Source organism: Bos javanicus, chromosome 14, assembly GCF_032452875.1.
Source record: "Bos javanicus breed banteng chromosome 14, ARS-OSU_banteng_1.0, whole genome shotgun sequence".
Taxonomy (NCBI): domain Eukaryota; kingdom Metazoa; phylum Chordata; class Mammalia; order Artiodactyla; family Bovidae; genus Bos; species Bos javanicus.
Window position 1 is genome coordinate 7,000,319 of NC_083881.1, and position 27,626 is coordinate 7,027,944.

Consider the following 27,626-nt stretch of genomic DNA (forward strand, 5'->3'; position numbering starts at 1 on the left):
AACACTAGCTAATTTGGTTGCTTGGAGGATTCAGTGAGACAGGACTTTCTGCAGTGCTTAGAAGAGCACCTGCCGTTTCCAAGCTCCCCGTATGTGTTAGCAGTCACTGTCCTTCATAGTCCTGTGGACACAGTGCTGCTGCTGTCCTTCCTGTGTCACAGGCAAGAGCATTTAGACACTAAGAAGTGAAGCGGTTTATCCAGGGTCTTTTAGTTAGAAAGGGATCCTCCTGGCCTTTGAACCCAGACTGTCTGACTCTGAACCCCAGTTCTTCAGTCCTAGAAACACCTCCCAACAGTGAAGCAAGGCCCTTGGTTTATAAAATCCTAGCACGTTAATGCTGGGAAAGATTGAAGGCGTGAGGAGAAGGGGACAACAGAGGATGAGATATTTGGATGACATCACCAACTCGATGGACATGAGTTTGAGCAAGCTCCGGGAGTTGGTGATGGACAGGGAGGCCTGGTGTGCTGCAGTCCATGGGGTTGCAAAGAGTGAGCGACTGAACTGAACTAAACTGGGCACATTATTGAGGGAATGCACCACCTAATGGGTCCCCCAGGTGGCGCTAGGGGTAAAGAAGTCTGCCAAGGCAGGAGACTTGGGTTTGATCCCTGGATCAGGAGGATCTCCTGGAGGAAGGTATGGCAACCCACTCTAGTATTCTTGCCTGGAGAATCCCGTGGATAGAGGAGCCTGGCGGGCTACAGTCCATGGGGTCGCAGAGAGTCGGAAACGACTGAAGCGACTTAGCATGCTCACACTCACCACCTAAGATTCATCAGACATTGAGTTGGTGGCCAAGGCTGATTGCCAACACCTGTGCCAGTTGTAGAACCCATAAAGTGCTCTTTCCTTTAAAGAACTGCTCTCAGGGTGACCACATGAACTCTTACTAGGCTGCAGGGGCTGTTGCAAATAACAGACAAGGATTCAGGCGAGATGAGGCAGTGGGGTGGCAGCCGTCCTAAGACAGAGTATGAGTGCCCGCCGTGTGGGAAGTGGAGGCGGGGAGCCCTGTGGTTTTCGGGGGAGCAGTGTCTTGCTTCAGAGCCTCAGGTGCTTTGGCAGACACACAGAAATTCAGCAGTGAGATGGCCCGGGGAGGGAGGGGCAGGAGCTCACGGCACTGTACCTGAGGCGCCGGTCCCCAGCGCGCTTGTTCCTGCTGGACGTGGTTGTGGAGGGGCTCCCCGTCCTGTCACCTCACCGAGCTGCCCCCCGTGGCCCTCTGAGTGTGTCTCACGCTCACACACATGCACCCCGCCCCCGCGTTTCCTGCACTGACCCTTGGTGTTCGTCACGGCATAGTCAGAGGGGCCAGCTCTAGCCCCTGTTGAGGATCTGTTCTGATTCGGAGCCTCCCCATGGCTGCCTTATCCTGTCAGCCCCCTCTGGGAGACCCCTGGGCTTTCTGCACGGCCGTGGTTAGAGATCGGGGAATTTCCCTCTTTGGTGACGCCGGACATTCCGGCTCCCTCCTCCCAGGCCTAGGATTAACTGAGAGGCTCAGTCCTGTCCATGGGGGTCCCCTCCTCCCCGCCCCCCAGGCTGTGCTGCCCCGGGGTTTCTTCCTGAGACCCACTCTGGTGTCTCCCCTACACAGCAGAGTGCAGGCTCTTCACCTGGGTGTTCACAGGTTTTGCAGAAAGTGTCTTTCCTGGAGCTCTGTGGCATCATTTTTCCATGCGATATGATAAGTTTCCCGTTGTTCGTGCCAACCGTGGTGCGTCTAATGAAAGTTAGGTTGTTTCCTTGTTTTTTTTTTTTTTGCTGTTATAAATATTACTTGAATAAATATTCCCTTATGTACATGTGTGCATTTGTATATGTGTATATGTGTGTATGCTATTTTTATAGGGTAAATTCCTGAAAGTGTATTACATTTCTGGGCCAGAAAGTGTATTACATTTTGCCAGTTTCCCTCCTAGAAAGCACAGGCCAGTTGAGGTTCCAAGTGTCCAAAAGTACCAATTGGGTGTTGTTATTTGTTTCCTTTTTTAATACCTGTAATGATATAAAAAATACTAAGAAGAAAGTAAAAATAGTGCACAATTTCACTGCCTAGGTATAATTTCTATTACACTGTATATAAGAGTGAAGAGAGACCCACATTCTATGTATATTCACATACATTTTTCAGTAATTGAGGTCATACATAATGTTCTGTGTTCTTTTTTCATGCAGTTAATGGAGCGGATAAATTTTTCATGTCAGGTATTTTTTCTTCAACACGCTGTTTGTAGCACTTTCTGTGTTGCAGACATTGTTCTCAGTACTTGCACACTCTTCTCTCATTTCCTTCTCACAGCGGCACTGAGGACACTATTATCACGCCCACTTTATAGACAGGAAACTGAGGCAGAGCCGTCGGGAGTCTGCCAACATCACACAGCCCATAAGGGCTGGAGCTGTACTCTGAACTCACACGGTCTGGCTGTAGGGTCTGTGCTTTTGATTGAGATGCTCTGCTTTCTGATGAAAGAGTCAGTAAATGGAGATTTTCGTTATTTTTAAAGGCCGCACAGCATTTCACTGTGTGTGTGAGCCTTAAGTTTTCCTTCATCGGTCTCCAGTTGATCGACATTGAATACTGTTTAAAATTTTTCTCCCTGATTAAAAAACAGAAAACAAAAAAAACTACTCAGGTGTATAATCTTGAGCCTACCATTTTATTCTATTATTATTATATTTTGTACTTGTGCCTTTGTTACCTTAGGTAAATATCTAGTAATGTAATTCCCAGACTAATAGAGCATCTTTTAGGTCACATATCATATGATTCCATGTATATTCAGAACAGATAAATCCATAGAGACAGAGGACAGTTGGTAATTACCAGGGGTCGGAGGAGAGGGGAGGATGGGGAGAAACTGTTTAATGAGTTTTATTTTGAATGATAGGAAAGGTTTTGTATCTAGATAAAGGTGGTGGTTTCATAGCATTATGGATTCTGTAAATGCCACTGGGCTGTTCGTTCTGAAATGGTTAATCTTATGTGCTGTGAATTTTATCTGCCTGGTCACTAGTGGACGATGTTGTTGCAGATATTCAGGTTTTTGTCTTATGTGTAATTTGGGGCATTCCTTGCTCATGCTCTTTACTTACTACACTTTTGGATTGCCAGATACTCTGAAGATATTTTCCAGCTTTATCATTTGTCTTTTCATGTGCAGAATTGCTTTTTCTTTCCTTTTGCATTTTACTGAAGTTTTAAATATCAGCATTTGTCACTACTGTCAAATTTCATGCCCTTCTTATTGTAGCTTAGGACACTTATCTATATACCCCAAATAATAAAAAGCAACCTTCTATATATTCCTCTGTTATTTGTATGGTTTCATTCTTTATCTGTATTTTTGATCCCTCTGGAAATTGTATTTTTGTGAAAGTTGTGAAGTCAGGCAGTCATACATATTTGATCAGTAAATACGGGCAAAGGAATGTTCTTCATTAAGTGCAGTTTGCAGATAAACTGTTTCAAATCATAGGGTCCACAGAGAATAAGGGTCTGATTCCAAGTCAACCCTTGAAAAAGTAAAAAACTTCATATTTTGAAAACAATTAGTGGGATAACAGGGAGTTGCAAAGATGGTACAGAGAGGTCTCAGACCCTTTACCCTGCTCTCCCCCGTGGTGATGTTTTGCGGAGCCGTTGCGCGGTGTCAGGGTCAGGAACCCTGACAGTGAGATACTGTGTGCGTAGTTCATCACTCATCACCGTTCATCACGCGTGTAGGGTTGTGTAGCCACCACAGCAGTCAGGAAGCAGGACTGCCCGTCACCATGAGGGCTCCCCGTGATCCACTTCACAGTCACCCTCCCCACAGCCACTGATCTCCGACCCAGTGATTTTGTCATGTCGAGAATGTTACATCAGCCAAGTCACACTATGTGTGATCTTTTAAGATTGGTTTAGAAACCCCCTTTTCAAACCTGTTTCATAACTTTATACTTGGGGAAGTTGACGTGCAGAGAGACGGTTCTCTGAGAGTCGCCCAGCTCCCTGGAGGTGGGCTGGGCACCAGCCGTGACTCCCTGCTGCTCCCCTGCAGACGGCTCAGCTCTACCGTGTTCGCGCCTTAAAACCAGTCTTCTTTCTTCTTTGTGGATGTTGATTTTGTTCATTTCAATGTACCACTCTCAGCTTTTTCTCTAACCTCATGCGAAAGGCAAGTTCCACCCTGTGCAGTCCCCACCTTTATTTTCTATTCTGTAATTAATTAGGCAGTCTCTTCAGCAGCGGCAGACAGGCATCGTCCTTCCTAATATGATTATCAGCTTCCTCCAGTGCTAAGCTGCATAGAAAGTGGCCTCATAGTCCATTGATTTGAATGACCTAAGTGGACTCTAACAAATACCAAATGGAAAGGTGGAAGCTCCCGGTGTTTTTCCCTTTCTGGCCACTGCTGAAGCCTCTAAAATATGCGGAAATGACCTAACGCCCGGCCGCCTAGTGGCTGACATACCCATGGTGATTGCTCCACATTCCTCAGTTTGCCAAACACAATATTACAATTTAGAAAATTCTTGCATAATTGTTTTAATACATGCTCGGTAAAGAGCAGTTTAGTGACATTTCAAACAGTTGACCTTGACTCTTTGGCTTGTTAAAGCAATTAGAAGAAAACAAAATAAGCTTTTTCCCTACACTGAACCATAGCAAGTTAAAATAACAATTTTGTTATGTATTCAACATTTATTTACTTCATTCTGCATCTGAATAGTAAAAGAAACCAGGCAAAGAAATTTTTTTTTTTTTTTTGCCTAATGCCATTATGTGGAACAGCTGGTGTTTTTGAAAAACGTTTTACAGCCTACAGAAATCAATGTGTCAAGTTTATAAAAGTGACTTCTGAACCTTTCTAAGCTTGTTATTTCTGGGGTCATTTTATGCAAGGAGAGCTGCAAAAATTTGCTTTATACTTGTTAAATCCTCCCTAAAGAAGACAAGGCATTTATTCTAAGATCTTACCTAAGATGCACCTGCAATCTTTGTGAGGATTTCACACAACAGTATTTCAGGTGTCTTCTACTATCTTTGTGTTAGCAAAAGTGCTGACTTGATCAGTAGCTGCGTAGGCTGAAAACTGCTTTTCAAGAGTCAGGTTTGGAAGTCTGCAGGTGGAAAGGCAGAGTGGTGTCGGTCCTCTGAGTGTGCCCTTTTCTCCATGGAAAGATGTGGAATGGAATGGTCTGTTTCCTCTCGCTGCTTTGCGAACCCTCGCTTCACCTCTGCTCATCAGGGAAACGCAGAGTGCAGCAGCCTCCGGCTGTACGTGGTCCGAGGCGTGCTTGGGAATGTGGGACTTGGGGACAGTTAGCGTCACCTTTCTGTGGCAGCCCTGCCCCCCCCACCTCCGCTTGCCCCACTTTGCTCCCGTCTCTCCAGCTGCCCTGTGAGGTCAAGTTCTGCTGTTAAGCCCTTCAGTATGGCGGGTGCTGCTGGTGTGTTCCAGGTTACATCCTTCAACCAGCCTCCCCCATTGCAGTGGGCTCACAGATCCGGCTTTCCTTCTCATTCTGCTGCAGACCCCCAGGAGGCTCTGCTCATCCAGGGATCAGGCGGGGAGAACGGCCACTGCCTTGAGCGTGTCTGGTCACTGGGCGGCGGGGAGGAGGGCCCGAGGCTTACAGTCGGCCCAGAAGTGGTCTCTGTCATTCCTACCCACGCAGTTCATTGGCCAGAACTGGCCTCACGGTCCCACCGAACTTCAAGGGGTCATGGAGTGCGACCCTCTCTGTGCCTGGGGTGGGCCAGGACTGGACATGTTGGGTGGCTGTCACTAGTGGCAACTGCATGACTCCTGCCATTTCTGTGGATTCGCCCACAGCTCTGGTCTGGGGACCGGCATGTGTCCTCCTTGCCCCAACCCTGTCCTGAGCTCAAAGCCTGCGTCTCGGTCTGGGGTCCCAGAGGCTCCGTATAAATGTCCTCCCCCATCCCCGCACACAGCCTCTGTCCTGGTGACTGGCCACCCCATCCAGGTGTCTGATCCAGAAGTTTCTCCCTCACCTGTCATGTCCAGCCACTTGCTGGACTTTGCCCGCTAAATGTTACTTTGATTCTGCTCTGCATCTCCACTGCCATTCTTATGGGTCAGGTAACTGTCACAGGCAGACCTCAGATACAGGCAAAAAGAATGGCAGCAGGAACCTGAGATGTGAGGACCAGGGTAGAAAGAAGAAAGAAGTGCCCATAGAGTCAGAAGCTGAGCGGGAGCCCGTGTGACGGCTGGACGGTCAGCAGCAACGAGCCTGGGGCCTCCACCATGTCACCTGACCTGCTCTGTGCACTTCCCTCCTTCGCTGGCGCTGAATCTGAGTCCTTGGAGCTAGAATCTGAGTCCTCCTGGAGTCCTCCTCCTGCTCACCCCCAGCCTGCTGGCCGCCTCGGCCCGGTGCCCTGCTTCCCACGACTCTGGTGCCCGCGGTCTCCTCTCTGGCCGTCCTCCCTGCCCCTGGTCTGGCCTTCTCATCTCTCCTGTGGAATCTCTGCATGGTGGACTGGCCACTCCACTTCTGGACTTGCTTCCCATAAGCCCGCCTTTCACAGAATGACGTCACACACAATGGTGACATGCACATGCCTGCTGAGCCTTCTCTCCCCCTTGTGGAGAGATCACCCCCTTATCATGGGACACTGTCTGCTTTCTAACCCCTCCTTGTCCCATGGAGCCGTCTCTTCTCAAAAAAACTACCCTCCACCCTCTAAGGCAGCCCCCAAGCTCCTTCTCATCCTTGAGACTGGCACGGCGCCCCAGTGCAGGCAGCCTTGGTAAGCTTTCCCTGAAGAAAATCAACTGCACGTGACCATTATCTCTGTAATAGCTTCTGAGACTTGGAATAAAATTCAGATACGTGATACCGGGCTCTGTCATCAGAGTTGCCTAGGGAAGGAATGGAGTGTGAGATCCATAGCCTTGAGCCCCAGGAGCCCTGACAGGCCCTGCGTGAGCTGACTGGGTGTGGAGCAGGCTGCGAAGTCTGGCAGGCATTTGTTTACCCGCTTCCAGGATCCTAGAGGCAAGCGGGTCCAGAGCTTCCCGTAGGTCCGTGGAATCCCAGGCCCAGGTCCGCGGGGCCCCGGTGGTGATGCCGCCTCGTCTTCCCCTGAGCACACCAGTGTCAGCTATCGTCAGGGCGCTGAGTGTCCACTCTCACCCCCATGCTGGGAGCCGGGGTGGGGTTGTCCCCTCCTCGTTAGATGAAGAAACAGGTTCTGCCAGATGGAGGAAGCTGCCTGAGGGCCAGCTCGTAATTACACAAACCCTGGTCCCTTTGATTTCCGAGCTCCAGTTTCTGTCACTGGCATCTAGCCATCTTCCAATCGAGAGTCACCTGAATTAAACCCCAGGCCCTTTGGTCACTGAGTGTCCCGACGTGAGACCTGGGACACGGAGCTGGCCCTGTGCGCCTGTGCTGTCTGCCGCAGACTTGCGTGACTCTTGGGGAACCAGAGGGCACTGATGACCCTTTTTCATGGAGGGGAGTGGGGACCAGGAGAGAAGAGAAACTACCTAAATTCCCAAGCAGGACTTTCAGTTGGGACTTTTATTTTTAAATATTTTTGGCCATGCCATGTGGGATCTCAGTTCCCCAACCAGGGGTCGAACCCACGCCCCCTGCATTGGAAGCTTGGAATCTGAACCACTGGATCGCCAGGGAAGTCCTACGCTGGGACTCTGAGAGGAGGCCCTTCCTGTCCAGCATCTTGGAGGGCGGCTGGGGGCTGGGCGGGAGGCAGCCCCATTGCATCGTGCTGTCAGCGGTTCTGGGGCTGCCTGCATCCCGCCTGGAGGGACGTGATGTGGTGGGGGGGGGTGAAGGGCTGGAGCCGGTGACACAGCGGGCCTTTGCTCCAAGTGACGGCTCTTCAGATGAGTGGCAGAGATGCGTTATGACCCCCATCTTGAAAAGGAGTCTCTTTGACCATCACAGCCTGACTGCTGAGAAGTGCTGCAGGGAAGGGCCCGCGGCCCAGGGCCCAGCAGCCTTTAAAGCTGGACTCGCTGCCGCGACTGGTGCTTCCCAGCTGCCGAGGAGCCGGCTGGAGCTGAGGGCTCCGGAGGTCCCCGCGGAGGCCAGCTCTCTCCTCTGTTTCCCCCTTACGGGGCCTGTGCTGTGGCGGCTGGGCCCTAAGCCAGACTTTGGGGATCAAAGCGAGTAAGATGAGTCTGTTCCCTGGAGCAGCTGAGCCTGGGGGGACGAGGACCAAATAGATACAGGATGATGCGGGGGTCAGCCCGGTGCAGGGGGTGCACGGCGGGACCACACTGTGATGGGAACATCCTGGAGGGCTCCCTGGATACAGGGCCGTGAATGCCGCGTCCAGGGCTGCCGTGGGGTCAGGGGCGGGACAGCATTTCCCTCGTGATGGTTCCTGTGAAAGCCTGCAGGTGCTGAGGGATCGGGTGAGGAAGGCGGGCTGGTTCACTGCGGTGGGTGTGTGGCGAGAACAGGGTCAGGAGGAGGCGGGCTGCCAGGTGCTCTGCATGTGCTCACACGTCGTGGACCCCTCTGTGGGGACACGGTGCTCAGAGCCGGTGCTCACCTGGCCTCCCCTTGGATCCAGAGAGACAGGAAGACACAAGAAAGCCCGAGGGCAAGACGGAAGGCAAGAGGGATGCATATTCAGCAGATTTGATAGAATAATCATGGGCTAATAAGTTCCTTAAACTGCTGCATTAGCAGCCTGGAATGAATCGGTGGCAGAGTCCCAGAGTATAATCCCTTATCAGTCTGCTGTTCTGACAACTGTTCTGGGCTTTTTTTTTTTTTTATTAATGTGGCTGATAACACTTGACTCTTTGGGGAGTTCTGAGATTTAATTAGTTCTGGGGCAATTTGGAACAGGTACTTTAGAATATTAGCGCTGTTGTTAATTATAAATGAGTGCGCATGAACTAATTTCTACAAATGTATGACTGCCCGTACCGTTAACTCTTCATCGGCCCACTACCAGGTCAGCTTGCCTTGCCTGGATGCTATTACGTGTCGGGGACCCTGAGAGGTTCCCAGAGGGAGTTAGAGGGTGAACACAGACACAGATCACCCCCCACCTGCTGAGAGTGTGGGGTTTGGCAAGTGGAGTAACATCCCTCCGAGAGAAGCTCCTCTAGGACAGGAGGGGGTGCTGAGTGAGGAGCAGGGGCATTCTGAGATCAAAGGAGCTTAGTTGAGAGCTTTGTATCAGATAAGCTTCATTTTCTTAGTAAAGTCAGACAGGCTCATCCAAGTTAAGGGAGGGTGTGTGTGTGTGTGTGTGTGTGTGTGTGTGCACGCTTCTGTTCCACCCCAGCCCCTCGTGATCACCCACTTGTGCCCTCACCCACAAAAGGCCCACCTGCAGACCCTCACACAGGTGGATAACACCTCCTTGGAACCCTACATCCTACCAAACTCACTGTGTGACCAGAACTAACTCATTCACTCTCCCCCAAACCTCCCTCCCTCCCAGCTGCTGGTGACTCCACTGGCCAAACCCTGTGGGAAGCCAGGAGCAGTGGAGCCCCCGTGGGACCCATTACAGGTCAGCCTCCAGGAGCTGGTGGAGGAAGATGAGGGTCGGCCTGGAGGGACAAGCAGGAACTTTGTGGAACATGGGGACCGTGGATTTTTTGCTCATTACCCTTCAGATGGGGCCCATGCCTGGTCTCTGCTCCTGAAGCTGCGCCGCCTCCGTCTGAAATCTGGACACCTTCCTGCATGCGAGGACCCTGGGCACTGTCATAAGAGTGGGGTCTCTGCACCATCCTGGGAACTGCTGGGAACTCCTGCTTCCATGCTGCGGCGTCAGCAGTTTTTAAACGCCATCTTCTCAAAAGGAGATGAAATATAAAGAATTAGGTCAATGTGCTGGGGTTGAAGAGCAATGATGCACAAATGTCAAGAAATTGAACGTTGTCTTTCCCGAACGTCAGCGACTCCATGGAACATGCTGGCTAGGAGTGCAGCCCTCCCTGCGCCTCTCCTGTTCACACAGACCCAACAGAACCTCCCGGAAGCCGTGGTCCCAGCCCAGCCCCGAGCCACACAAGTGTGTCTTCAGGCATGACGTCACCACCCGAGACGTGCCACCGGGGGAGCGACGGCATGACTCCCCACGTGACAGAGGGCTCTGCGACCTTCCCAGGCCTGAGCCTCACAACCACTCACTTTGTGGATTCGGATCCTGGGTTCAGAGAGTTCCGAGCTGGTCCAGCTGGAAGGCAGAGGCTGGAGTGTAGCTCATACACCCCACAACTCTACGCCGTGGCTCAGAGTGGTGACTGCGCTGCAGGTGGTATCAGACACTGTCCCTCCTACGTCCTCATCCACTCCTTTTAAAGCTGTTTCCAGGGCTCTTGGAGGCACCTGTGGCTGAGGATTGGAGGGCTGGGAGTACCGGTGGTGGTTGGCGGGGTGGCTGGTCTGGACCCCACCCACTGTAACCAGAGAAAGGGGAAAGAAGGAAAGAAAGAAAGAAAGAAACAGAAGTCGCTCAGTCGTGTCCGACTCTTTGTGACCCCATGGACTGTAGCCTACCAGGCTCCTCCGTCCATGGGATTTTCCAGGCAAGAGTACTGGAGTGGGGTGCCATTTCCTTCTCCAGGGGATCTTCCCTACCCAGGGATGGAACCCGGGTCTCCTGCATCGTAGACAGACGCTTTACCATCTGAGCCACCAGGGAAGACCCAATCTACTTTAACCAGAGAAGCCACGCCTTTTTATTAGGTATATTGAAATTGCTTAAAGAACTCACTCAGAATGTCCTGCTGCTAAAAAAAAAAAAAAAATGTTGAAAAGCGCATCCTGGTGCAGCAAGGGTCATGACTGGATTCGTTGGTGACGCGGCGCGGTGTGAAGTTTGACAGAGGAGGGCGCTTCACCCAAGCACCTTGTGTTCTGAAAAGCACCCTTGTTAGAGCCTTTTGACTGTGCTGGGTCTTCATTGCTGCAAGGGCTTTTCTCTAGTTGCAGCAAGTGGAGGCCACTCTCTGGTTGCAGTGCATGGACTTTTCATCACCGGGGCTTCTCTAGTGGCAGAGCACAGGCTCAGGAGTTGTGGCGCACGAGTTTAGTTGCTGTGAGGCACGTGGGATCTTCGGGGATCAGGGATTGAACCCGTGTCTCCTGCCCTGGCAGGCGGATTCTTTACCACTGAGCCACCAGGGAGGCCCAAGCAGTTCTCTTTTAAAAAAAAAAAGAAATCAGACTTGTTTATCTTCCAAATGCTTGTGCTCTTTCACTGGGCACAGGTACAATGAGAAATGTTTAAATTACCTTCTGATACATTATGTAATCGACTTACTATGTTTTAGCTGTATTGTCTGTCTTTTCCCACCAGCACATAAACTCCAGGAGGCAGGGGTCTCTTGTCTTGTGCCCTGCACTGTCCCAAATGCTTAGAACAGGGCCTGGCATTCTGCACGTATCTTTTTAATGACCTGTGGCCAGTAAAGAACAAATACATTCTGCAGTGCTGGGGTAATTTCCAAGTAAATATTTCTTTCTTTTGTGTGGAAATGATGTTTTGTTTGAAGATGGACCTTGAGAAAAATTGGAAATAGGAGAACAAAGGGAAAAAAAAAGCTTGCGAAGAGAATGTTTTATTAAGTACGAGAGGATCATTGTTGAACTTGGTGATAGAGAAATTCTGTTTCAGAAGAGCCGTACTTGACATGAGTACTTCATCAGATGGAGGAAAGGGTCATCACGAGCAAACAGGCAGAGGAACTGGAGAGGTGGGTGTGGAGTCAGGCCCAAGGTGGACCTGGCGTTTCTGCGCCACACGCAGGAGGCGTCCTACAGATACAAGTGAGCGTGGCCACAGAGCCTGCGGGTTAACTTGTCTCGGGTTCCAGCAGGGTCGGGTCTCCCTGACCCTCCACCCTCTTTCTCCTGCAGCTCCACTACCCTGTCGGAAGGGTCTCAGAATTGAGAGATGCAGGGCTTGTCTGATTGGACGCCCCACCCCGCCCGCTGCCGTGTGGTTCACTTTTTCCCAGGGCATCACAATTGCTGTGTGAAGCCCCTCGAAACCCTCCTGAGAAATGCATCTCTGAAGCCACCCTTCCCTCGTTGGGATGGCTTGGCTTGTGTGTGTGCTCAGTCACTTCAGTTGTGTCCCACCCTTTGTGACCCCATGGACTGTAGCCCGCCAGGCTCCTCTGTCCGTGGGGATTCTCCAGGCAAGAATACTGGAGTGTGTTGCCATGCCCTCCTCCGGGGGATCTTCCCGACCCAGGGATCGAACCCGGGTCTCCTGCGTCTGCTGCACCGTGGGTGGATTCTTTATCTACTGAGCCACCTGGGAGGCCTGGGTGGCTCCAACTGCTAGACGTTTCTTCCTCTGGCAAAGTCTGTTGCTGATCTCTACCCATCGGTCCATTGCTTCATGAGCAGAGCAGGTCTGTGTTGTAAAGTTAGGTCCTCAGGCTCAGTAAAAAGAAGACACAGCCCCAAGCTCCCAGAGGTCACAGCGTGGATGAGGCCTCGCGACAGATGACAGCAGAGCAGTGTGGGGAGTCCCCCTGTTGATACGTTGACACCGTGGCGTGTGTGTGTCCTGTGATCCGGCCCTGACTGGGGCTGGGGCTGTGCTGTGTCCCCACCGTCCCCCCAGCCAGCCTCACTCACTCATGCTCCTGTGTGGTCTCCACCGGCATTGGAGTTCACCCCCCACCCCGCTCATCAAAGGACAGCTCCCCGCGTCCTGTGGGCATTCGAGGCCCTGGATTTCACTCCCTCCCCTGGTTCTGTTCCTCCCTGCCGGCTTCTTCAAGTTTGCCCCACAGGGTACCCAGCTAAGCGTTCTTCCTCGTCTTCACGCCCCTTCCTTAGCACCGAGCCCACCACTGCTACCCACACCACCGTCTCCTGTGCCCTCCGCCCCCCACACCTCCTCCGCCCCTGTTCCTGCAGCCCCGACCACAGCTTCACAAATGCTTGCTGTTTACACTGGCTGAAGGGCTGCCCGCCCAGAGTGGCTTGTCTGACCCCTCGGGTAGAATCTTCTGTCCCTCCCCTCGGTCATCCGAGACCCCTTCTTGCTTCAGTGGGCGCACAGCAGACTGCCCTGTCTGTCTCTCCCACCAGACGGCAGGGCTTTCGAGGGTGGGCTCTGGGTCTGTGCCCTGTCAGCCTTGGCGTCCACCACGCCTGGCACACGGAAGGCACCTAGAAACTGGATGCTGAGCATGTGAATGCCTTCTTCTTAGGCTGTCTAAAGAAGACCACCGTGTCTTCCCCGCAGTGTTGTTGGCTGATGACTCTGAGGTCCAGTGGGCTTCCTGAGAGCAAGGTGAGGGCCTGTGCCTGCTGTGTCCACAGCGGGCCCTCAGTGCCCACGTGGGGGCCTGTGCCGGGGGAATGGTGTTTACTGAGTCAAAGGCGAGACCGAGGAAGCGGAGTGACCCCGAAGTGACACAGTGTCCACTTCGCTGGGGACCAGCGTTCTTTTATAACTGGATTTCTTGGTTGCGCTGGGCCTTCGTTGCTTGTGCCCCTTCTCTAGTTGTGGAGAACGGGGCTACTCTTCAGCTGCAGTGCGCGGCTTCTCACAGGTTCCAGGTGTGCAGGCTCAGGTATGGTGCACGGGCTTAGTTGCCCCGAGGCCTGTGGAATCTTCCCCGGCCAGGGATGGAACCTGTGCCTCCTGCACTGGGCAGGCAGATTCCTATCCACTGAGCCCCCGGGAAGTCCAGGGATCAGTGTTTCTACCACACAGGTGTATCCCCTTTACTGTCAGCCCATAAAAAGGGTTCCGCGCGCTCCCCGACTCCATCACTGGTATAAAAAGGGTATTTTATACATCCTGGTATTTGCTCCTTAGGTAACGAATCTGACCTTGAACTGGAGAAGAAGTATAAGGAAGACGATCGAGAAAAGGCCCCAAAGAGGCCACGGGCGCAGAGAGCGGAGAAAATCCAGAAGGTCTGCTCGGGAAAGGAGGCCCCGAAGATGTCTGGGGCCAAGAAGCCCATTATCAGCGTGGTGTTAACGGCACACGAGGCGATTCCAGGTGCGCATGGCGGCGGGAGGGGGTGGCAGGAACGTCTGGCGGGGGTTGTGATCACTGCGGGGCTCTCCGTGGAGTTACCTGGTGACCTGGGGCTATGGCTGATCATCCGTGGCCCTGGGCCATGGTGGATCACCGTGTCCAGAGGTCAGGGTGCGAGGGCTGCTCCCACTGCCGCTGCCCACAGCCTGTGCGGCCGTGACCTGTGTTCGCATGTGAGCGGCTGCTAAAAGGAGCAGTGGGCCTGGAGAGCGGTTCTTTCCTTGGGGCCCCCCAGGTCCCCCAAGACCCTCTCCGGGATGTCTTTGCTCCTTCTTCCTGCCCGGGCTGGAGTATAAGACTACTCACAGCAGAGGGTGCCAAAACCCTCCCCATAACTTCTTTGAAATTCTTTTTTTTTTTGCGTTTTTTTAGTAGGTTCATTATTTATTTTATAATACTAGAGATTTCTATCTCCTTTTCTTTTCACATAAAATAGCCAGTGGATATATTACCCCCTTTTAAAAAGGCCTCTTCCAGGAAAAGATACCTTAGACAAAGAACAGTTTAGGATAGTAGATGCTAAAGTATAATAATGTTTCCGCCCCCGCCGTGCGTTTGGGGTGACAGCTGTCAGATAAAATTTTAAAAAATCAAGTTTAGGATTTTGAGGTCAGCTAGAGCCTGGCATCGGAGAAGGCAATGGCACCCCACTCCAGTACTCTTGCCTGGAAAATCCCATGGATGGAGGAGCCTGGTAGGCTGCAGTCCATGGGGTCGCTGAGGATCGGACATGACTGAGCGACTTCACTTTCACTTTTCACTTTCATGCATTGGAGAGGGAAATGGCAACCCACTCCAGTCTTCTTGCCTGGAGAATCCCAGGGATGGCAGTGAGCTGCCGTCTGTGGCGTCACACAGAGTCGGACACGACTGAAACGACTTAGCAGCAGCAGCAGCAGCAGCAGCAGCAGAGCCTGCAGTGCTGCAGTCCCTGGGGTCGCAAAGAGTAGGCCACAACTGAGCAACTGAACTGAACTGAGAGCCTTTTAAAGCATCTGTTCTCAATGCTAATGGTAACTGACTATGCAAAATGAAAACGCTAAATAAATACCTCTTTATATTATATACATAAAATATTTATATTTTATATCCCGTAACATGTCACAGAAAACCCCGAACGAGCTTTTTGGCCAACCCAGTACTTCACTGTAGGGTGAGGTGCTTAGTAGAGAAAAAAGCCACATAAGATTATGCGACATGAAGTGGTTTCACCGTCCTTTAGACAAGTGTTATTCGGGGAAATGAAAACCCCAGGAGAGAGGTTCCTGTGTTAGCCATCTTGAGAGAAAGTTTCTATAATGATTTCTTAAAAAAGGATGGTAGTGTTTGAGATTTCTGTAAGTGGAGGGTGAAAAATACAATGAATTTGCTTTACTATTCATGTGCACACACACTTCTATGAACCGTCTTTGATGGTTTCACATCGTAGACTTGAACAAGTAAAGGTGACCTCTGAGTTTTCCGCTTCAGACCGTTCACTTCACAGGGTGGACGCAGGGGCCCGGAGGGTGGGAGGCTGATGTCCTGTTTGGGACCTGACCCCGGACAGCGGAGATTACTGCCCACTGTTGAGTCCACTGCTGCTTTCTGTCTTGAAGCTGTTTGATGTTTACTCAGAGTTTAACACATGAGGAGCTGTATGAAATCTTGCAGGGAGGCATATATGTATATGTGTATCTGTCTTGTGTTTTGGTTTTTCAATAAAGAAAACAGAAAGTTGCACAGTCTCGTCCGACTCTTTGTGATCCCATGGACTGTAGCCTGCCTGGTTCCTGTGTCCATGGGATTCTGTAGACAAGAATACTGGAGTGGGTTGCCATTTCCTTCACCAGGAGATCTTCCCGACTCAGGGAGCGAACCCAGGTCTCCTGCACTGCAGGCAGATTCTTTACCAACTAAGCCACTAGGGAAGCCCTTTTAATAAAGAGATCAAGTGAACATGTATCTCACAAGAAGGTTTTGATAGATTATTGGATAACTCCCCCGAAACACACACACACACACACACACACACACACACACCCCAGCACACACACAAGTTAGATGTGTGAGCTGAAGGAGCACTAGCCCCTGCACGGGTGCCACGCAGTGAAGAAACACGCTTCCCAGGCTGTGCTCCCTGCACTGGGGCGGGGGTGGGAATCAGGGACCTCGAGGTGCCTCTTTCTTTCTCACCGAGTTGTGCCTCTCTCTCAGGCGCTACCAAGATTGTTCCAGTGGAGGCCGGGCCCCCGGAAACAGGAGCCACAGACCCCGAGGCCACAGCAGCTGACCTGGCACCCCGGAGAGGGTACCAGGAGTACGCCATCCAGCAGACAGCCTACGAGCAGCCCATGAAGTCCAGCAGGTAAAGCACCTTCTGTTGTGTGTGACCCCAGCCCCCACCTCAGAGGGTGGGAGAGTAGAATGTGCACTTACCAGGACTCTGCTGGCTAAGCTATAGGTAAGGCGTTCTGGTTTCTTGACTTGAACCTAAGAACCAGCCCCTCCATGATGGCCTCATGGTGTGCTGGCTGAGCCCAAGCAGCCTCTGTGGGATGCGAGGCAGACCAGCCGGCTTGGGAAACTCAGCGCCAGTTGGCTTAATGAAGGTGGAGCATTTTACTCAAGGCAAACGTATGCTTCACCTGAATAAAAAGTGGTGTGAACAAGGCCTTACTTAGTAAGCCTACTGGTTTTCATAGCTGCACAATTTATAATGGAAAAGGAGATCTTTATTTCCCCCTTAGTTTCATAAGTAACCCAAGCGTCCTGTAGAAACTTCCAGAGTCTTTATAACGCACAGCTGCTGTAACCATCTCGCCTCTTCTGGTTGAGGTTACCTCTACAGACAGCTTGGTTCACAGGCCACCATAATTTTTTCACAATGCTTCCCTGGTGGCTCAGAGGGTAAAGCATCTGCCTACAATGTGGGAGACCCGGGTTTGATCCCTGGGTTGGAAAGATCCCCTGGAGAAGGAAATGGCAACCCACTCCAGTACTCTTGCCTGGAAAATTCCATGGACCGAGAAACCTGGTGGGCTACAGTCCATGGGGTCGCAAAGAGTCAGACGTGACTGAACGACTTCACTTCACTTACTTACTTACTTTTTTGTTACTTTTTTCCTAACACAAAACACCAAAGGCACTGTTATCAACCTATTTTTTTTTAAACTTACCATGTTTAACTTTTCCTTTTCAGAAAATAATGTTTTTAAAGTGCGTTTGCTGTTGTGTGGATTCTCTAGTTTACCAGAGTCAGTTTTTGCTTGGCAGGCAATGCTGTGCTCAAGGCTTTGGTCCCTCCTTCTTTCAGTATTTCTTCAGGACTTCTTCTGGGATGAATTGCTAGAATTGACATTGCTGTCTTTTTTTGAAAAAGATATTTATTTGACTGCAGCTGGTCTTAGTTGCTACATGTGGGATCTAGTTACCTGACCAGGGATCAAACCCCGGCCCCCTGCATTCTAAGATAACCACCTGAAGTCTTAGCCACTGGATCACTGGGAAGGTCCCTGAAATTGCTGTCTTAAAGGATATGAGTGTTAAGACTTTAACCTATGTTGAAAACTGCCCTCCAGACACACTGGGTGAACTGATGCCTGACCCCTACACCTTCCCTGTGGTCACAGTCTTGGCCATGGTACGTACCTGCTGACGTGGATCAGCAAACTCCCATCGCCCGAGCTCTGCACACATTTTCCAGGTTGAGAGGAAAGACAAAGAAGATGCCAGACGGGGGGTTCCCTGTTTCCTGAAAAGGGGAAAGAAGGCATTCTGGATGAGAGTGTGAGACTTAGTGCCAGTCCTGGGTTGGTTCTAGACCCTTCTGCGTGTGCTCAGTCGCTTCAGTTGTGTTTGACTCTCTGTGACCCCATGGCCTGTAGCACTCCTCTGTCTATGGGATTCTTCAGGCAAGAATACTGGTGAGGGTTGCCATGCGCTTCTCCAGGGGATTGTCCCAACCCAGGGATCAAACTGGCGTCTCCTGCATTGGCAGGCGGATTCGTGACCACTGAGCCTCCTGGGAAGCCCCTAGATCCTTCTACTGGACTTCAGTTCAACAGCTCAGACACCTGCTATGTTCCAGGCACTGTGGGGGTGGGGCGGGGAGGAAGATTAGGACAGACTGGAGGCTTCTGCTCTGCTGGGACTGGACACAAGTGATTTTGCCTCTGAGCCTCTCAGCACCATACATGAGACTGTCTAATAGAACCTGACTCAGTTTAGTGGTGGGATTAAATGATCACATCTTTGCAAAGTGGTCTTGTTAAATTATAACGTTGTGTTATCTGGGGTGTCTTATTAATTTCTAGCCTCAGTCCTCTCTTCTTGCAAATGTGAGCAACTGAATGTATCAGTGAAGTTGTAAAAATATGGACTCCTGTGGCAAAACTGAGATACAATTAATTTTGAAGACCACCCTTGTCTCAACACAGCTTGATTTGTAGACTCTTCATAATATTTCAAAAGTCTGTTGGGGAGAGTTTCAAAACTCCATGCTTATCTGGTTACAGGTAAATGTACTCAATATTTAATCAGTAGATGGAGGCTGTATTCCTGTTGTCAAGCATTCTATTAATATTTTATAATCTAAATTATAAAATAGTTATGAAAGAGGCTTTTTATATGACGAAAGTCAGGAAAACTGTAAGGAAAAAAAATCAGTCGTAACCTCACTCCCCTAAGATAACCACCGTTAATATTTTTAATGTATTTCCTTTCAGTCTTTTTTCAGCCCATATATTTTATAAAACTGAGTTTATAATATTTTATATGCAATTTTGTATCCTGCTTTTAATACTTACCCACATTATACTTACTTTCCTTTGTTACTCAAATTATTTGCAAACTGTGCCTTGTAGTGACATGTGGTAATATCATGAGGCTATCCTGTGACCCCTACTCAGCTCTCCACACTGTAGCCAGTGCACTTTTTATAAAAATGCCCATTTGGTTGTAGCTTTTAAGGCTTCACATTGTTGTTAGGAGAACTAAGCCTATAAGGCCACGTCTCCCTCTGGTTCTCTGTGCTCCAGCATCTGCTCCAGCCATCTGGGTCCTTTTAAAAATTTTTTTATTTATTTTTAATCGAAGGATAATTGCTTTAGAATATTGCTTTGGTTTCTGCCATACACCCACATAGGACTTCCCTGTAGCTCAAACGGTAAAGAAACTGCCTGCAATGTAGGAAACCTGGGTTCAATCCCTGGGTCAGGAAGATCCTCTGGAGAAGGGAATGGCAACCCACTCCAGTATTCTTGCTTGGAGAATCACACAGACAGAGAAGACTGGAGGGCTACAGTTCGTGGGGTGGCAGAGTTGGACACGACTGAGCGACTAACACTTACTTATACATCAACGTGAATTAGTCATAGGTATACATATGTCCCCTCCCTCTTGCACACCCCTCCCACCTCCCACACTTTCCCACCCCTCTAGGTTGTTACAGGGCCCTGGTTTGAGCTCCCTGAGTCATACAGCAAATTCCGCTGACCATCTGTTTTACATATAATAGTGGATACGCGTCCATGCCACTCTCTCTATTCCTCTCACCCTCTCCTTCCTCCCCACCACTTGTGTCTGAAAGTCTGTTCCTGGGTCTTTTTTTTTTTGAAGCTGCATCATGTGGCATTTGAGATCTTAGTTTCCCAGCCCATGATGGAACCCTTGCCTCCTGCAGTGGACGCCTGGAGTCTTAACCACTGTACCTCCAGGATGCTTTGTTTCCCTGACCTCTCCCGACCTCTTCCTCTTTCTGGATGCCAACCTTCCGCCTCCCATACCCGGACTGGGTTAATTCCTGTTTATACTTCAGCTGCCTGCTCAAATGTCCCATCTCAGGGCGGCCTGCCCTGTCCCCTGGACAGCTCGGTCCTCCTTGGCCTGGGCTCCCAGAGCGTCCTGTCTTTCTCCACCCCAGCAGGGAGCTGGTCCTGTTTGCTCATTTGTATGGTTATCAGACTGGCCAGTGCTTCCTCTAGAAGGTGGGCTCCGAGAGAGCGTGGCGCGTGTTTGTTTTTGTCCCCATTGTGTCCCCAGTGCCTGGGACACTTTTTCAAATGAATGAAAGAATGAGTGAAAAAAATGTGCAAATTAGTTCCCTATGTTGGAGCCTTCAAGCAGCTTTCCACTCCTAACTATTGTGAAAAATGGCACAGTGAGCACCTTCACTCTCATTTTGTATTCTTTCTGTTGATAGATTCCTAGCAGATAGAGTCCAGTGGATAATTGGATCAAGGGGTCTGATCTTTTAAAACTCTGCTTGAATGCTTGCAAGCAGTGTGTGAGAGTACCTCTTGAACTGAATAAGGGGACATTTGGGGTGAGATAATGTGATAGGAATCACACGACATCACAGCTCAGCGAGTCAACCCACAGACGCAGGCTCACACTTGGGAGCCCAGCACGGGTGGCCTGGCCACTTCTTCTGACTCATCCCCCTTGGTGAGGGCCAGCACTGAGGGCCTGACCAGGCATCTGTGTAATAATCGAAAGAAATCAGAGCCAGAGATTCTCCTAAGACGATTTAGACCTTGCATTTAGAGAAGGAAATGCCCGTGATTTGTTTATTTAATTAACACTATGAACCCAGAGTTTCTTCCACTAAGTAAAATGATCACCTTCTGGATATCTCTGTCATTTGAGAAATATCCAGATTTGCTTCCTTAAATTTGCCTTGGGTTTAGCATGCAGGCATAGTACCTACTTTCAGATCTGAATGTCTTAATTACAGCAGGAGACTGGTACCCTCTGGTGTTTACAGGCTGCAGTCTGTTTAAATATTTTCTGTTTAAAACATAGAGGAACCTGTGTTGGTCAAACATAGTCGTATGGTTAGTTCCATAAATAGACTTGACAGTTACAATGCCAGTTTTCTAAGTTGCTGCAGTCCTGTCCTACTCTTTGCGACCCTATATGTAGCCCGCCAGGCTCCTCTGTCCATGGGATTCTCCAGGCAAGAACACTGGAGGGGGTTGCCAGTGCCCTCCTCCAGGGGATCTTCCCAACCCAAGGATCAAACCTGTGTCACCTGCACTGGCAGACGGGTTCTTTACCACTGAGCCACCAGGGAAGCCATACAGTTAACCGTGGGTACAGCTTAATGGTGTCTGATTAACAGGACTAAATGATCGTTGGTGTTTCTGAGGATCTGCCTGGAGAACCTGGGCAGAGTCCTGAGGCAGCAGTTTGGAGGAGAAAAAGCCTCACCCACCCCCTGGGCTCACCAGTCAACTCCTGTCCCTGGTACAAGGTGCAGCCCTTTGGTGACTATCATTTGTGGATTGCAGATCGTCCAGCCTTGCTTGTTGATGAATGAATGCCTCCCCCATCCTCAGCCACAGTGTCCGCTAGCTCACCTTTAAGCCTTGGGTGTTTTGGCACCTAGAAGGAAGGTGGGTGGGAGGCATGGGGAAGGTGCAGGGTCTCCACCCATAACCGTGCTGCCCTCTGTTCCCAGGCTCGGGCCCACCCAGCTCAAGATCTTCACCTGTGAGTACTGCAACAAGGTCTTCAAGTTCAAGCACTCACTGCAGGCCCACCTGCGGATCCACACCAAGGAGAAGCCCTACAAGTGCTCCCAGTGCAGCTACGCCAGCGCCATCAAGGCCAACCTCAACGTGCACCTGCGCAAGCACACGGGCGAGAAGTTCGCGTGCGACTGCTGCTCCTTCACCTGCCTGAGCAAGGGCCACCTCAAGGTGCACGTGGAGCGCGTGCACAAGAAGATCAAGCAGCACTGCCGCTTCTGCAAGAAGAAGTACTCGGACGTCAAGAACCTCATCAAGCATATCCGCGACGCGCACGACCCGCAGGATAAGCCGGTGCAGGAGGCCCTGGATGAGCTGTGCCTGATGACGAGGGAGGGCAAACGGCAGCTGCTCTACGACTGCCACATCTGTGAGCGCAAGTTCAAGAACGAGCTGGACCGCGACCGCCACATGCTGGTCCACGGTGATAAGTGGCCCTTCGCCTGCGAGCTCTGTGGCCATGGCGCCACCAAGTACCAGGCGCTGGAGCTGCACGTCCGGAAGCACCCGTTCGTGTACGTGTGCGCCCTGTGCCCCAAGAAGTTCGTCAGCTCCATCCGCCTGCGTGCGCACATCAAGGAGGCTCACGGGGCCGCCCAGGAGACTCTCGTCTTCACCAGCTCCATCAACCAAAGTTTCTGCCTCCTGGAGCCCGGCGGGGACATCCAGCAGGAGGCCCTGGGTGGGCAGCTGCAACTGGCAGAAGAGGAGTTCGTGTTCCAGGGGGTAAACGTGCCCAAGGAGGCAGCCAGCCCCGGACAGGCACGGCCCGCAGTGGAGCCCAGGGCCCCTGCGGAGGTGCCCGCCTCGCCGGTGCGCTTGGCCGCTGCCCAGCCCAATGGCACCGCCCCGGCCCCTCCACCCAGTGAGCTGGCAGCCTCCGCCATGTCCCCGGACCTCCGTCCGCACGCGGGGCTTTCCAGTGAGTTCTTGATGAAGAGCGATCCCCCCACAGCTGAGGCTCCCGCTGCTACTCCCGAGAAGACCGGTGACACCCAGCAGGGAGGCGCTGCCCCGATTCAGGGCCAGGACGTGGCACCTCTGCTGTCCAAGGCCAAAGGCGTGGAAGCAAACTCCGAGGCTCCGGGCGCCAAGAGCCCTCCAGCCGAGGGGCAGAAAGTGGCAGCCTTCTCATGCGATGGCCCAGATCCCAGCAGAGGCCTCAGGTCCAACCCAGCTCAGGCCTCAGACCCTCCCCCGGGAGCTGGTGGGAGGGAGGCGGCCCTGTGCCAGCCTGCCTCTTGCACGCCCGCCCCCGAGCACCGGGCCGGTCTCACTGCCTTCATGAAGATCCTGGACAGTTTGCAGAAGAGGCGGATGAACACCGGCCTGTGTGAGAGGATCCGGAAGGTGTACGGGGACCTGGAGTGTGAATACTGTGGTAAGGGGTGGGGCCGGGCACGAGGCTGGGGGGCTGTCTTCCCCGCAGCCCATCCGGCCACCTGGCTGCGGGTCCACCTCCTGTTTGAGTTGAGCTCGTGTCTCTTTGCAAAGAACACCTTCTAAGTGAGCTCGCCGTCCTGGGTAGATAGCAATGGCGCCACCATGGTGCAGTAGCCTGTGAAGTCTGTGAAGGCAGCTAGAATGCTGGGACAGCCAAACCCGCTGGCTTGGCCAGGCCTGCGAGGCGGAGGTTTATCCTATGGCCCCCGCCTGAGCTTTAGCCAAGAGGTACCTTTCTTCTGTCGCATGAGAAGTTTAAAAGTCCAGCTTTAGTAAGTTGTGGCCGTTGCCTAGGTGGGCAGAGAGATGTTAACGGGAGTGACTGCAGCTCTTTGTAGGGAGACGCTGAGTGCATCCCTCGCAGCTCGCGGTGGAAGCCTGGCCTTGGGGTCTCCTGAGAGCGGGCAGGACCCATGGGAGATGGCCCAGGTGCCTGCGGAGCTTAGAGCCTGGTGATGTCACCCATGTGCGTAAACATACGTGGTACCATAACTGGTCCTCGGTAAGCGCTCCTTTACTCCTCCCAGCACTGATGTCATGCAGAAGGAGTAGCAGCACCCTTAATTTTTGCCACCTGCCACCTTTGAAAAGTCATTTCCAGACAGAGATGTGGTGCAAAGTGTGAAGGGTGACCCGGACAAGCACGAGAGGGAAAGGAAGATAGTTCTTAAAAAAATAAAATAATACTAATACTAATTTAAAAAAAGATCAAATTCAGGATAAAAGAAACTTCCTTGTTCTCATGTGAAAATATTTTTTTAGGCAAACTTTTTTGGTACCAAGTGCATTTTGACATGCATGTCCGCACCCACACCCGGGAACATCTGTATTATTGCTCCCAGTGTCACTATTCTTCCATCACCAAAAACTGCCTTAAACGCCATGTAATTCAGAAACACAGTAACATCTTGCTGAAGTGTCCCACTGACGGCTGTGACTACTCGACTCCAGATAAATATAAGCTGCAGGCACATCTTAAAGTCCACACTGAGCTGGTAAGTAGCCCGCCCTAGTGGCAGCCCCATCTCCCCTGGGTGCTCCCCGCTTGCTCTCGGCGATGTGCACGGAGGTGCCCCTGCTCCTTCGGGAGCCCGGTGTGTGAGCATCCACCCCGGAGAACGGAGAGGCCCTTCTCACGACACAGGCCCTTCATGCTAACAGAGGCCTTCCTTCACCCCAGGGCTCTTCTCACAGGGAGAGCCTCGCGTCTGTTGGGAAGATGATCCCATTGAAAACATTGGCTTCCTCTGCAGATTTTTCAGCATCAGAGAAAGCCTATAGAAGAAAGATCTACAGAACAGAAATAAAGCAAAGGTTTCTTAAATCAGGGGTCCCCCTCCCCCCACGCCCCCAGGCCATGGACCTGTAGCAGTCCATGGCCTGTTAGGAACTGGGCTGCACAGCAGGAGGCGAGAGGCGGGCCAGGGAGCCAAGCTTCATCTGTGCTTCCAGCCGCTCCCCCTCGCTCACATGACCGCCTGAGCTCCACCTCTTGTCAGAGTAGCGGTGGCATAGTAAACATGATATGCTTGGATCATCCCGAGACCATCCCCTCCTCAGCTCCTGTCCGTGGAAACTTTGTTTTCCATGAAACCCATCCCTGGTCCCCAAATGGTTGGGGAACCACTCTCTTAAATGACGGTTTAAAGGACCGTTAATAACAGGGCCAATAATACTAATAGCCACCACTAAAAACTGTTGAGAGGTTAAGTCAGATGATGCCTGCCGAGCGCTAGACACACTGTTTGAGTCATAGTAAGAGCGCAGTCAACATTGAAGATCACTGATGATATTATCGCGTTATTCCTTGGAGACCCTGCGAAAGAATGTCTGTAAAGCATTTTTTTAAAAGTGATATGTTAATTCAAGGTGCTGTTAAATAGTCTCATGGTGGTAAAAGTTGTCTGATTCTCCGGTGAGTGATCCTGTGACACAGTGAGTGAGTGTTTATTTTGCCATATGCTCCTCTACCCTGAGAGCGTGATTCGAGACTCTTCAAGTGGTAAAGGAGGCGCACCTGTCCCAGGCGTGCTTCTGCTCTGACCGCGTTCCTTTCTCTGCGCAGAACAAGGCTTCAGAAGCTTGATCTGACACCTCCGTTTCCTGGCCTGAAATCACTAACACTCGGGAAGTGCATTACCAAGGGAAAGTCAGGGTATTTTGGGTTTAGTGGGTATAAAGAGCACATGCTTTGAGGTTGGATAACTGGATTCAGATATTGTCTCCAGTAATCACACAGGCTGTATGACACTGGACAAATTGCTTGTCCTCTCTGAGACTCAGTAGCCTTCTGTGAAATATGTATTAAAAAGCATATTGACTCTTTATACACACAGTATATGCACAGACATACCCACACATGCATTATGCACACCCACTCACGTGTGCACACGTGTATCACACACACCTCTATATGCAAAATATACATGTACACATACGTATGTCTTTGTATCCATACGTAGGTCTCTTGGATTATCGGGCCGTTAAATGGATCGCTCTGAATAAAGAACTTGGCTCAGTGCTTGTACAGGTACTTCCCTGTAGCTGCTTCCCTCCATCTCCTCCCTCCCATCAGTGATCAGGCAGCGTGACTCAGAGTCAAGGATGTATTGCCATCAAGGAAACATGGGGGCCTGGTCAAGGAAGTTAGTCAATGACATTTCTGAACCCATTGTTTTTTTAACAGCACTGGGCAAATGCTGTGAAAGGGAAACTTGAGAAAACCAAGTTTGGTTCTAGCATGTTAATGTTCAGAACCCATAGCCACCTCTGTGATCTTGGGCAAATTGCTTAGCATCACTGACCCTCAGTATTCTCCTCTGTAAAATGGAGGTATGGTACTTTCTTTGACTTCTCAGGATAGTGAAGATTAAGCTAGAAAATAAATGTGGAACACCCAGGTCAGTGTTTTTTCAGCCCCCAGGTCATGATCCATTAGAGGATTGTGAAGTTAGCTCAGTGGATTACAACTCAGTTCAGATCAATCATGTCCATCTCTTTGTGACCCCACGGACTACAGCATGCCAGGCTTCTCTGTCCATCACCAACTCTGGAGCTTGTTCAAACTCATGTCCATTGTGTCGGTGATACCATCCAATCATCTCATCCTTTGTTGTCCCCTTCTCGGCCCGCCTTCAATCTTTCCCAGCATCAGGTCTTTTCAAATGAGTCAGTTCTTTGCACCAGGTGGCCAAAGTATTGGAGCTTCAGCTTCAGCATCAGTCCTTCCAATGAACATTCAGGATTCATTTCCTTTAGGATGGACTGGTTTGATCTTGCAGTCCAAGGGACTCTCAAGAGTCTTCTCCAACACCACAGTTCAAAAACATCAATTCTTTGGCGCTCAGCTTTCTTTATAGTCTAACTTTTATACCCATACATGATCACTGGAAAAACCATAGCTTTGACTAGACAGATCATTGTTGGCAAAGTAACATCTCTGCTTTTTAATATGCTGTCTAGGTTGGTCATAGCTTTTCTTCCAAGGAGTAAGCATCTTTTAATTTCATGGCTGCAGTCACCATCTGCAGTGATTTTGGAGCCCCCCAAAATGTCACTGTTTCCATCATTTCCCCATCTATTTGCCATGAAGTGATGGGACTGGATGCCACGATCTTAGTTTTTTGAATGTAGTGTATCTTAAAAATGAAATAGAATGAAGTAGAATTTAATCAGCACTCTTTACCCATAACAAGGTAATAGGTATTGTTTTCTGAGACCTTTAGTTCCATGTTTCAGTGTGTTTATATGCCAGTGTGTGTGCACGTATGTTCTTGGTGGTAATGTCAAAAGGGTGACCTCCTTTGTAGGTCCCATTAGATGAGTTTGCAAGTCATTAACCCCGATGATGTAATTTATGACATTCTGAATCAGCAATACTCAGGGGTAATTGTTATGAATGATATTCCTGGCTCATACCTCCACCATAATTTGTGAGGGGGACCTGGGAACCTATTTTTAAATCAGGTTCATCCCGACACAGACATGTGAAGTAGCAGGAAGTCAAGCTTCCAGTGGATAGTCAGGATATATCAGTCTCTTCCCCTTTGTTCTTCCTGGCTTGTGTGCCTTCACAGGAGCCCTTGCAGGCACCCGATGTTCAGGGCACCATGACTGTTACAAGCCTTCACCTGGGAGGAGCGGACTCATTCTGGTCTTGCATCCTGACTCCTTCACTTGTAAGTGGTGTGGTCTCACTATCTAACGTCTCTGACCCCTTGTCTGTAAAAGTGGAGTGACAGTCCCGGCCTCCAGGGTTTCCGTGGGGACATTTGTGAGGGACCCAGCACAAGTCCAGGCATGGGGGGAGGCAGTCTACACTAGCTCTTCCTTCTTGTTACTGGTGGTAGCAGGAGAAGCCATAGTAACAGTGGTGGTGCTACTGCTTCCATCCAGGGCATAGTGGCTTTTCAGCAAACATTGAAAATCAGTGCCTGTCTTGGAGAAGTGCCTAGTCTGTACTTGTCCTTATTTATTATTATTTTTTAATATACATTTATTTATTTTAATTGGAGGATAATTACTTTACAACATTGTATTGGTTTTGCCATACATTGACATGAATCCGCCATGGGTATACATGTGTTCCCCATCCTGAACCCCCCCTCCCACCTCCCTCCCCATCCCAT

General features: G+C 50.7%; 1 protein-coding gene across 3 annotated transcripts in view; it reads left to right on the top strand.

The window, feature by feature from the left end:
- The window catches only part of ZFAT (zinc finger and AT-hook domain containing), a 156,909-nt gene that overhangs the window by 43,520 nt on the left and 85,763 nt on the right, over nt 1-27,626 (top strand). For 2 of the 3 annotated variants that reach the window (XM_061438538.1, XM_061438537.1), the window contains exons 4-7: nt 13,817-14,005; nt 16,241-16,391; nt 21,486-22,936; nt 23,761-23,993. In XM_061438538.1, the coding sequence (XP_061294522.1) occupies nt 13,817-14,005; nt 16,241-16,391; nt 21,486-22,936; nt 23,761-23,993 (2,024 nt within the window). Of the gene's footprint in view, nt 1-13,816; nt 14,006-16,240; nt 16,392-21,485; nt 22,937-23,760; nt 23,994-27,074; nt 27,177-27,626 lie in introns of all 3 variants that reach the window. The other variant, XM_061438536.1, reaches the window with a different exon arrangement.